The sequence below is a fragment of the Musca autumnalis genome, unplaced genomic scaffold, assembly GCF_047663935.1.
Source record: "Musca autumnalis isolate F117 unplaced genomic scaffold, ASM4766393v1 scaffold_1, whole genome shotgun sequence".
In the NCBI taxonomy this organism is placed as follows: Eukaryota; Metazoa; Arthropoda; class Insecta; order Diptera; family Muscidae; genus Musca; species Musca autumnalis.
Genome location: NW_027411644.1, coordinates 318,309,433 through 318,322,593, shown reverse-complemented (window position 1 = coordinate 318,322,593; position 13,161 = coordinate 318,309,433). Strand labels below are relative to the sequence as shown.

At 35.1% G+C, this 13,161-nt stretch overlaps 1 protein-coding gene across 1 annotated transcript; it reads left to right on the top strand.

Annotated features, from left to right (window-relative positions):
• The first annotated feature begins 12,175 nt into the window (after window positions 1-12,175).
• LOC141393441 (uncharacterized) lies at window positions 12,176-12,529 on the top strand. Its single transcript, XM_073966432.1, has one exon. The coding sequence runs from the start codon at window positions 12,176-12,178 to the stop codon at window positions 12,527-12,529; it is 354 nt and encodes a 117-aa protein (XP_073822533.1).
• The last annotated feature ends 632 nt before the right edge of the window (window positions 12,530-13,161 follow it).

Below are 13,161 nucleotides of genomic sequence, written 5' to 3'. Positions count from 1 at the left end.
CAAAAGGTAATGTAACGACTAGAATGATGAAGAGAGTTCTACATGGTAGTTGTTGTTGCTTAAATAAAGTAACTGCGTAATAAAAACTTTACGTTACAATTCAAATTTTTAAATTAACGGAAATTAAACTAAACTAACTTAAACCTATCAGTTACATTCGTAACAATACCATAACTTTTTCTTTGTCAGCAGATGTTTAACAGTGGCATTTTATTATCAAAAATTCTCTCTCATTGTTTTCCTACGAAGCTGTGCTTCGTAGTCCGTTTTTTTCTATTGCTATTGTTTCAATCTTCGTAAGGGAGAAATATAGTTTTTAAATAAAACGAATACATTTCTTGTATTAGTTGTCGAAAAATGACAAATAAGCCGAGTTTTTTGCAAAATATTTGTCCAAAACGTATGGTAATGTAAAAATAGAAGAAACGTCAAAAAATACATACTTCTTTGCCATCAAACATTCTGGGTTATGTTTGATGCTATGCTGTTGATTTTGTTCATAGCACAGTACAGCAATAGTTTTCGTTTTTGTTTTCTTGACTGCGGCTGTTTACTATGCTGTTAATATGTCTGCAGCACAGCATAGCAATAGCATTCGTTTTTGATGTTGATGACTATGCTATGCTGTGTGCTTCGCAGATTTCAGAAGCACAGCATAGACCATGTGCTGTGCTACTTTTATGTTTGCAGCATAGCACAGCAACCGTTTTCGATTTTGTTTTTGAAAACAGCAGAGCAATAGCATATTTTTAGTAATTTCAGTGCTGTGCTGGTAGCAAATTCAAACACTGCTTTTTATACCCTACACCACTATATGGGGAGGGTATTATAAGTTGGGTTTGGCCAAAAAGTACTGGACATATAGACGGTACGTAAATTTTGACACATTTACAAGTGAATAAATACTATATCTTCTTCCGATTTTTATTTATAAAGAATTGCTTGAGTGTTATATGTATAAACATTTAGTTATTGATTTTTAGTTTTGTTGTTGTGACACCTTAAAGTTTGGTGTCCTATATGTAGGACATTGGGCATATAAAATGCTATGTATTTGAGGTATTTTCCATAAATGATTCTCTAAATATAACTGAAATGCTTACTTGGAGTAATTTTTCATGGTGGATACGTTCATTTGCGGGTAGGGAATGCTCGAAATGGATAGAGTGGATCGTTCTTATCGGAACTATTAGAGAACAAGTAAAAAAGCATTAAGTTCGGCCGGGCCGAACTTTTCATACCCTCCACCATAAAATATTCATTCCTGTCCCCAACTTTAAGTGAGTACGTTAAAATGTCAGATAATTTACATAAAATGCTTCATTCGGGAGGCCCTTTTTTATGGTGCCTATATCTAACTGTTGACAATTTTTGGTGGGCTAGAAATTGGGAGGTACTGTTATATAGGGGTTTTAATAAAACATGGGTCTATGTTGAGAGTTTTTGATGGGAGCCTTTAATGTCAAACAACTCCTAATTCGGTTAAAAAATTTAGCTAGAATCCTCAAAATATCGAAAATCCGTACATAACGTGGGAACTTCAAATGTCATTAACAGCTAGTTCGGAGGTATCTGGGCTATACGAAAATATGAACTTAAATGAACAATTTTTGTTGCAGAATTTTTGTTGATATTTAAATTTCAAATTACAGAAAGTTCGTCCAAAAATAAAGCTAAGGTACGGAAAATCGGGAGGTTTGTTTTGGGGCTATACAAAAACATGGACCTACGTTCGGTTAAACATTTTAAGTAAAATCCTCAAAGTACCGAAAATCGGGAAGTATCGTTATATTGGGGCCGTGTTGAAAATTGTTGATGCAGATGCGTGGTGACCACTACAACCTTCAAATGTCAAATTACAGTTAGTTCTGTTAAAAATTGTAGCTAAAATGGCCAAATTACTGAAAATTGGGAGGTACCGTTACATGGGAGCTATATCCGAACATGGACCTATGTTGACAATTTTTGATGGAGAGGTGTTGTGACCACTAAGAACTTCAAATGTCAAATTACTGCTACTTCGGTTTAATATTGTAGCTAAAATCATCAAATTACTGAAAATCGGGAGGTACCGTTATATGGGGGGTTTCTTGACAATTTTTGGTGGAGAGGTGTGGTGACCACTAAGAATTTCAAATGTCAAATGTTCAAATTACAGATAATTCGGTTAAAACTTGTTGGTAAAATTCTCAAAATACCTGAAATCGGGCGGTAACGTTATATGGGGGCTATTCCAAAACATGGACTTATGTCCACTAGTTATATAAGTTTATTGACATTTAAGAACCTTAAATGTCAATTGATAGCTAAATCGGTCTGAAAATGTAGATAAAAACGTCAAAATACCGCAAATCGGGGGGTACAGTTATATGGGGACTATACCAACACGTGGACCTAGGGCCACAACTTTTGTTATATAAATTTAGTTACACTTAAGAACCCTAAATGTCAAATTATAGCTATATCGGTTTGAAAATATAGCTAAAAACGTCAAAATACCGTAAATCGGGGGGTACCGTTATATGGGGGCTATACCAAAACGTGGACCTATGTCCACAAGTTTTGTCACATAAGTTTATTGATACTTAGGAACAATAAATGTCAAATTATAGCTACATCGGTCTGATAATGTAGCTAAAACGTCAAAATACCGTATATCGGGAGGTACCGTTATATGGGGGCTATACCAAACCGTGGACTTATGTCCACAACTTTTATTATATAAGTTTATTAACACTTAAGAACCCTAAATGTCAAATTATAGCTACATCGGTCTGAAAATGTAGCTAAAAACGTCAAAATACCGCAAATCGGGGGGTACCGTTATATGGGGGCTATACCAAAACGTGGACCTATGTCCACAACTTTTATTATATAAGTTTATTAACACTTAAGAACCCTAAATGTCAAATTATAGCTACATCGGTCTGATAATGTAGCTAAAAACGTCAAAATACCGTATATCGTGAGGTACCGTTATATGGGGGCTATACCAAACCGTGGACTTATGTCCACAACTTTTGTCATATATGTTTATTGATACTTAAGAACCCTAAATGTTAAATTATAGCTAAATCGGTCTAAAAATGTTGCTAAAAACGTCAAAACACCGCAAATCGGGGGGTACCGTTATATGGGGGCTATACCAAAACGTGGACCTATGTCCACAATTTTTGTTATATATGTTTATTGACACTAAAGAACCCTAAATGTCAAATTATAGCCAAATCGATCTGAAAATGTAGCTAAAACCGTCAAAATACCGTAAATCGGGGGGTACCGTTATATGGGGTTATACCAAAACGTGGATCTATGTCCACAACTTTTGTTATATAAGTTTATTGACACTTAAGAACCCTAAATGTCAAATTATAGCTACATCGGTCTGAAAATGTAGCTAAAAACGTCAAAATACCGCAAATCGGGGGGTACCGTTATATGGGGACTATACCAAAACGTGGACCTATGTCCACAACTTCTAATATATAAGTTTATTAACACTTAAGAACCCTGAATGTCAAATTATAGCTACATCGGTCTGATAATGTAGCTAAAAACGTCAAAATACCGTATATCTGGGGGTACCGTTATATGGGGGCTATACCAAAACGTGGACCTATGTCCACAAGTTTTGTTATATATGTTTATTGATACTTAAGAACCCTAAATGTCAAATTATGGCCAAATCGGTCTGAAAATGTAGCTAAAAACGTCAAAATTTCGTAAATCGGGGGGTACCGTTATATGGGGGCTATACCAAAACGTGGACCGATATAGCCCATCATCGAACTTGACCTGCCTGCAAACAAAAGACGCATTCTCCCAAAATTTCAGCATCCTATCTCCATTTTTGTGGATGCTAGAGTGATTACCACAGACGGACGGACGTGCTCAGATCGACTTAGAATTTTACCCTGATCAAGAATATATATACTTTATAGGGTCGCAAATGAGTATTTCAATGCGTTACAAACGGAAAAACAAACTTAATATACCCTCCATACTATGGTGGAGGGTATAAAAATGGTATTTCCCCAATCGTAGCACACTGTGGGGATATGGCGGTACATAAAACTTGGCAGATTCAGAAGCATAATGCGGGAACTATAGGTCAACTGCTAATACTCTATTTTTTAGAAGCAAATATGTCCCGATACACCAAAAGTGTCATCCATCGCTTAGTGTAAATAGTAAATTGCGTTATGATCGATTGGGCCAATTTCTCGGAAATGGAGGAAAATTCTACAGCAGTCTGTCATCAAAGAAGCCTGTCATAAAAAACCTTTAATATATGCCAAAAATGTGGCATAGAATTACATGTAAAATTTTTTGTGTCGTATCACACACAGTAGGTCATGTACCCAATGTCCTATATATAGGACGACTTCAAAAACCACTTTTTTCAATATGTGTTTAAAAACCTATAAACACAGTGCTTTTATTTCTCATTTACATCCAAAATAATATAAAAAAATACATTTGAAATCATCAAGACCAAGCAATGGGCATATCTGGGTTAAGAAAGAAAAAAAAAATACCAAACGCATTTAGAAATACATAGCTTTTGGTGACTTTATCCGATTCGATCAATGAAAGAGATCAGTATTTCGATGTATTACACTCGGCCAATGCCTAAATACAGTTTGACAACAAATATATTGCAAAGACCAAAATTTTAACAAATTTCATAATAATTGTTCGTTTATGGCAACAAATTATGTAAAAACTATACGGTTTTTTGTTCAAATCTCTTGCTATTAGTCTTCAAAACAGTATTACGTCAAAATATACAAAATTTATTTGCAATTAATAACAAATGTGGACTAAAATAATAATTACCTACAAATTTTAGGTGACAATAAATGTATTGCAAAGTAGAATCAGTACTATAAAGCGAATATTTTTTGCAAATTTTTGTAGTCATTATGTATGCATTATGCACTAACAGTATTGAATGTGATAAAGTTCAGTGATAATAAAATCCGTCATGGAGGGTCTTCAGACAGGTAAAAAACGTATGAGACCATATTAACAATAAACAATGACGAATCGGCCACAGACAAGTATGCAAAGAATGAATATTTGACTCAATATGTATCAAAATCAAACATTTTAGTAACAATCGCCTGATCGGGGTTCGGAAGGATAATATATTATTCGCCTGCACTAACAACAAGCGAAACATAATACAAATTCGCGGAAAGATCGCCGAGATGCAGAGGATTAGTTGTAGCGATTGATAATAAACAATAATTGTAGAGAATCGTCTACGAATGACAAATTACTCGCGTAGGTGAATTTTATATAAAAATTCGCTAAAAGATCGCCGGAATGAAGCGCAGAAGAAAAATCTGATACAAAAATCGTCCAACAATCTTCCAAATGTTTGCAGGGGAAAGTCAATTTATTGTAATAGAAAATTATTTTATTGAATTTTTAATCGAGCTAACATGACTTAAGGAGTTTTTGCTACGATCGTTTCGCTGGTGGTTTAATTCAGCTCATCAGGAATATTGAATATGAAGACAAAGGCTGATTTTTATACCCTCCACCATAGTATGGAGGGTATATTAAGTTTGTTTTTCCGTTTGTAACGCATTGAAATACTCATTTGCGACCCTATAAAGTATATATATTCTTGATCAGGGTAAAATTCTAAGTCGATCTGAGCACGTCCGTCCGTCCGTCCGTCCGTCCGTCCGTCCGTCCGTCCGTCCGTCTGTGGTAATCACTCTAGCATCCACAAAAATGGAGATAGGACGCTGAAAGTTTGGGAAAATGCGTCTTTTGTTTGCAGGCAGGTCAAGTTCGATGATGGGCTATATCGGTCCACGTTTTGGTATAGCCCCCATATAACGGTACCCCCCGATTTACGGTATTTTGACGTTTTTAGCTACATTTTCAGACCGATTTGGCTATAATTTGACATTTAGGGTTCTTAAGTGTCAACAAACATATATAACAAAACTTGTGGACATAGGTCCACGTTTTGGTATAGCCCCCATATATCGGTACCCCCCGATTTGCGGTATTTTGACGTTTTTAGCTAAATTTTTAGACCGATTTAGCTATAATTTGACATTTAGAGTTCTTAAGTATCAATAAACTTATATAACAAAAGTTGTGGACATAGGTCCACGTTTTGGTATAGCCCCCATATAACGGTACCCCCCGATATACGGTATTTTGACGTTTTTAGCTACATTATCAGACCGATGTAGCTATAATTTGACATTTAGGGTTCTTAAGTGTTAATAAACTTATATATTAGAAGTTGTCGACATAGGTCCACGTTTTGCTATAGCCCCCATATAACGGTACCCCCCGATTTGCGGTATTTTGACGTTTTTAGCTACATTTTCAGACCGATGTAGCTATAATTTGACATTTAGGGTTCTTAAGTATCAATAAACTTATATAACAAACGTTGTGGACATAGGTCCACGTTTTGGTATAGCCCCCATATAACGGTACCCCCGATTTACGGTTTTTTGACGTTTTTAGCTACATTTTCAGACCGATGAAGCTATAATTTGACATTTGAAGTTCTTAAATGTCAATAAACTTATGTGACAAAACTTGTGGACATAGGTCCACGTTTTGGTATAGCCCCCATATAACGGTACCCCCCGATTTACGGTATTTTGACGTTTTTAGCTACATTTTCAGACCGATATAGCTATAATTTGACATTTAGGGTTCTTAAGTGTAACTAAACTTATATAACAAAAGTTGTGGACCTAGGTCCACGTTTTGGTATAGCCCCCATATAACGGTACCCCCGATTTACGGCATTTTGACGTTTTTATCTACATTTTCAGACCGATTTAGCTATCAATTGACATTTAGGGTTCTTAAATGTCAATAAACTTATATAACTAGTGGACATAGGTCCATGTTTTGGAATAGCCCCCATATAACGTTACCGCCCGATTTCAGGTATTTTGAGAATTTTACCAACAAGTTTTAACCGAATTATCTGTAATTTGAACATTTGACATTTGAAATTCTTATTGGTCACCACACCTCTCCACCAGAAATTGTCAAGAAAGCCCCCATATAACGGTACCTCCCGATTTTCAGTAATTTGATGATTTTAGCTACAATATTAAACCGAACTAGCAGTAATTTGACATTTGAAGTTCTTAGTGGTCACAACACCTCTCCATCAAAATTGTCAACATAGGTCCATGTTCGGATATAGCTCCCATGTAACGGTACCTCCCAATTTTCAGTAATTTGGCAATTTTAGCAACAATTTTTAACAGAACTAACTGTAATTTGACATTTGAAGGTTGTAGTGGTCACCACACATCTGCATCAACAATTTTCAACATAGCCCCAATATAACGATACTTCCCAATTTTCGGTACTTTGAGGATTTTACTTAAAATGTTTAACCGTACGTAGGTCCATGTTTTTGTATAGCCCCAAAACAAACCTCCCGATTTTCCGTACCTTAGCTTTATTTGTTTGACGAACTTTCTGTAATTTGAAATTTAAAAGTCAACAAAAATTCTGCAACAAAAATTGTTCATTTAAGTTCATATTTTCGTATAGCCCAGATACCTCCGAACTAGCTGTTAATGACATTTGAAGTTCCCACGTTATGTACCGATTTTCGATATTTTGAGGATTCTAGCTAAATTTTTTAACCGAATTAGGAGTTATTTGACATTAAAGGCTCTTATCAAAAACTGTCAACATAGGCCCATGTTTTATTATAACCCCTATATAACAGTACCTCCCAATTTCTAGCCCACCAAAAATTGTCAACGGTTAGATATAGGCACCATAAAAAAGGCCTCCCGAATGAAGCATTTTATGTACATTATCTGACATTTTAACGTACTCACTTAAAGCTGGGGACAGGAATGAATATTTTATGGTGGAGGGTATGAAAAGTTCGGCCCGGCCGAACTTAACGCTTTTTTACTTGTTATAATTCTATTTATACAACCATTATTACAAATTTCAAAAATCACATTGTGGAGTCTTTTTAGAGTCCTTTTGGCGATCAAAAACTGATTAAGCCGCTTGTATGATCAGAAAGGAACTCGAAAGTGACTCCCTGTAATGATTAAAAAGTGCTCAATTTAAAAGTGATTAGAATTATGTATCTTCTAATCATATTTTGAACAGCTAGGTGATTAAACACTAATTGTTTTTTTCCAAACATAACGGTTTGGTTGTATATAATTCTCATATACACTTTCTACAAAACGTTGATATAAATATCACGTATAACACTGTGCAACACGAAAATTATTAACCATACCGCAGCGTAATAGCAGACCAAAAAAGAGAGGACACGTGTCTCGCCGTTTTTTCGTATCTCATCAACTTTCGCGGTTATAGGCCTCTAAACGTCAGGACTATATCTTCCAAACCGTTAGGAAATTTGAATTCATCTCAGAGACAAAGTTGTAGCTCTTGTCATAAAGAACAATAATTGTGAACACATATATTCCATCCAACTTCATCTGCAAGGTCAAAATCGCCATAGTAAAATTTCGTTTAAATTTTTTTCTCAAGTTTTGTTATACGGCTATCAAACCGATCAAACTTGAAGCAAACAACCAACTACAAAAATGTACCTCATATCTAAATTAACATCTTTCTAGAATATACGAACTCTGTAGAAGCGGATCTTAATGGTCAAAATAGCAAAACAGTTTCGATTTTTATCCTCTTTTCTGGGCTTCTGCTCCATAGATACCGTTCAAAATTCAATTGCAAATGACACCATATTCTCTTGTCCAATAGGTACAATAAATATAAACATAAAATTCACGAGTTTATAAAGGAAAAACAAAAATTGCAATAGTGTCAAAAATTCCTAAAATGCTCCGAAATGGCGCGATTTGAGAACAAATTGGTCCAGAAATAAAAATTTTAATTAAGAGCAAATATGTTGTCCTAACAGCTAAAATTAAAAAATGAACTACTGAACTTCAATGCATTTGGTGCGGAAACTTTTTTCGCGATAGAGAAAAATTTACGCGGTATTTCATAATAGTTTTCCATGCTCTACACGGCTATGTGGTGGTATTTTTTTGGTTATAGCCCTAATGTCCAGGTTTTGCCAAGTGAAATGAAGAAAGTGATTGAAGAAACAGTGTACTAATGGGATAATTTAAAGTCAGAACAAAGCAGAAAAGAAAACAGAGCAAAGGAGATAAACAAAAAAACAATGAAGAATAAAAAAGAAAATTCTTTTAATTGTCTTTATTTGAAAATTTTTGCCTTTTTAGGCGAAGATCATTTTTTAAGATTAATTTTTTTAATCGAGCTTTATGATCTATTATGCAAGTGAAAAAGGAAAGCCGACGATTCGAACCCACACACCCACCACTATGTGACATGCATGTTTCGTCTTCGGTAAAGACTCTTCAGACATATCAGATTTAATTGTCGTCTGATAAAAAGACTCATAAATGACTCACTAAAGACTCATAAATGAATATAAACATGACTCGAAAAAGAGTCACAAATTAATCAACAAATCACAAATAAATTATTAAAATACGACTCGAAAAAGACTTTACATATCATCAGAAAATGAGCAAAAATGACTCGAAACTAATACAGAGGAAGACTCATTTGTGATTTGTTTAGAAGAGTCGCCTGAGGTTACATTTCCCTCCCGACAAAGGAGTCATTTATGATCAGAAAATGAGCTCATATTCCAGCTTTTTAATAGTGCAGTCGGATCAAAAAGACTCGAATTTGATTAAAATTTTCAAAAAATACTGGCTGGGTATGAATTATTTTTGAAGCCTTTTACTTATCAAGTCAACCTAGTGTCTTTGTCTAGAAACCTTTCTCAATACATACACATTTACAATCGAAGATGGTTTTTTTTCATTAATTGTAATGCCTTCCATTTCAGAAGTAGATTTGGCAGTGGCTTAGAACCCTAAGACCTCGACAACGTTGTCTGTTTTTTGGAGAGGTCCCAGGTTCAAACCTCAGCCGGGGCAGCCGGACTCTGCTGCGAATTTTTATTTATTGTTGTTGAATTAAACCACTAGCGAAACGATCGTAGCATATTGGTTGAGTGTGTGGTGACTTAGCTAGAATTCACTTTTTCAATACAAAAACTCCTTAGGTCATGTTAGCTCGATTAAAAACTCAATTAATTAAAAACTTTAATATATAATGACCTTCGTCCTAATAAGACGACAATAAATGAAAATTATTTTTGTTTACGAATGAACAAATGTTTGATATGTTTTAATCGCGGTTTTGTGTTTTAAACGGGATTTTGGTCATAACGTATTTAAATAATTCGGAGGCCCCAAGGGCGCTTTTGTGGTAGGATGGTGAATTATTATAGTACGTCGCGCTGAATATTATGTATAGGCTTTACTTCCAATCACATTTATATAAGGTAAGTGCATGAGTTACAGCAACAAACCCACTTTCACATTTTTTTATTGGAATTGTTTGTTGTTGTTTTGTTATTGGAATTGTACTGTACAGAAGACATTCTGAGCTACAAATTGGTCTAAATTTCGTTACCAAAATTTGTCAAATACTAGCGAAGCAGAAAAAAAAGCTCAGATATCCCAATTTCCAATTTGTGGAATTTTATTTCCGAGACGGCCCACGCTTTCATATAGCCCCCATAAAACGGCACCTCCCTATTTGCGGTATTTTGAAAGTTGTGGCCTCAATATTCCACCGAAATGGCTGGATTTTGGTATTTAGTCATCATTTGGGGTATACAAATTTCCATATGAAATTTGTCCGTATAGACATACGCCTTCATATAGCCCCCATATAGCGGTACCTCCCGATTTTCGGTATTTTGAAGGTTGTAGCGTCAATATTTCTCCGAAATGGCTTAAATTTGGTATTTAGTCTTCATTTGGGTTATAAAACTTTCCATATGTCTTCGTTGGTAGTATAGAGCTTTCCCCCCGAAATTTGTCGGTACAGGTCCGCGCTTTCATATAGCGCCCATAGAACGGTACCTCCCGAATTTCGGTATTTTGAAAGTTAGCCACATTGTTTTACCGAAATCGCTGGAATTTGGTATTTAGTCTTCTTCATAAATGAAAGAAAACTAATTTTTCAGTTTTACTTCAATACAACTGGTGGTGGAGGGCAAGTTCGGCCGGGCCGAACTTAACGCCGTTCTTACTTGTTAAAATACCAAATTTGACCCATGTCTTCCAGAACGAACCTGTTACTAATAAATGTATTTGCAATAGATTTTGAATATATTTTAATAATAGTTGTCACGCTTTTGAGCTCTAGACATACACTCACAAATATCAATTTGTATTAACAGAAATCGGACACACTCTGAAAAATTGTAATCAGCAGGAAGCTCTGTCATACCTTCTTATTATACCATGCTTAGTAGATTCTTTCTAAGTTGAGCGTGGCAATATCCTCACATTGAAGAATTATAGATTTTACCATCCCATGATCAGTCTGAAAACTATTCAACTCTATTTCTTTTAGATGAACATCTGTAATTTTATTTCGTTACTGATGTAGCAAACAAAAATATCTTTGCATATCCATTGTGGCTGCAAACCAAAGATTGGTTTATGTTTCCGTTAACAGCGATGATGATTAAACCAAACATTTAACGGTGAGAAGTCGTGGCGTTAAGACGTGATTTGAATTCAATCTCCGTGTAAATCACACTAAGATACAGAGATGCCATAACAGAGCAATTTGAAAACAGCAGCAGACATTTTGTGTAAATAAACCAAAAATAAACTGGGCTGGCCCAAAGAAGTGTCGCTTCGCAACAACAACAACAACGGCAATTCTGCAATTCTTAAATCACAAAAAATACAATCAATTCTAAACAACAAGAACGATAAAGAACATAAAAAGTACACTTGATAACCAATAAAGAAATGGGAATAATTGTGTCAGTGTGTGAATAACTTTACGCATACTAAGGAAATGTAAAATATTCTTCTGGATCTGAAGTAGATTACGGGGAATTAACATGGAAGTAGCAGTAAAAAAATAAAAAGAACAGAACTTTTCAAAAAGATTCATTGCCATTTGTATTCGCCAGATATTCTCGGTGATTTGTTATTTCATATAAATAGAAGCTCCTGCATTTCAAAGGTATCCATTCGCAGAGCTACATTGGGAAGAACAAATCGGAAAGATATTCAAATCAAAGTTAATACTCAACATAATGAAATTTCTTAAAAGTGCTGTGTTCTTTTTACTCGTCACAATCTGTTGCAGTGATGTGTGTTCGGCATTATTTTTTAAGCCATGGATTAAAAGTTTAAAGAAGTCACTGGCGTATGGCAGCAGGACTGGTTATTACAATCCTTATTATGGTTATAATAATAATAATTACTATGGCTATTATGGCGGCGGTGGTGGGGGATATTATGGTTCTTATTATAGACCCGGCAAACGCCCAGGCGGAAAACGTACTGGCCGAACCTATTCCGATATTGCAAGAGTTGTAAATCCCAATCCTTATGCTTTTGTGGGTCAAAGGCCATATCCAGCACAACCATTTTATCCTAGCGGTTAAGAGATATAATAGTGTATTTAATATAAGTATTTTAATATAATAAAATAATTAAGTTAATATAATATTAAGTTTAATAAAATTGTTGTAAATAAAGAAAGGAACAAATTTGAAGATTTATGCTTGGTGTCCTTTTGTGAGGGGGGGCCGGGGCGATTTGTATGAAAGGAAAAACACCTTATTGGTAGAGCTGGCAAACTACCGATACTCCCAACATTAGATATTTTCGATATTTCATTTAAAAAAATCGAAAGCTATCGATTTATTTGTCATTACCATTCATTTGAAAATTAAAATGGCGGAAATGCCTATGCCTTGGTTGATATTTTGCACAAGTAGTTCACAGAAATATACAGGAGAAAAACAATTGCTTTTATTTAATAAGAAGTAAGAAAGGCGTTAAGTGCGCCCCACCCCACCAAGAGTTGTGTTAAAGTTAAACTGAACAAACTAAATACAGAAACTGAACAAACTAAGAACAGACTAAATACCAAATTCCAGCAATTTCGGTAAAACACTGTGGCAACTTCCAAAATACCGATATCCGGCAGGTACCGTTCAATGGGCGCTATATGAAGGCGTGGACCTGTACGAACAAATTTCGGAGGAATGTTTTATACCATCAACGAAGACTA

What these genes read in the sequence shown, in the direction of transcription:
- LOC141393441 (XM_073966432.1), top strand. Translation starts at nt 12,176, where the DNA reads ATGAAATTTCTTAAAAGTGCTGTGTTCTTTTTACTCGTCACAATCTGT.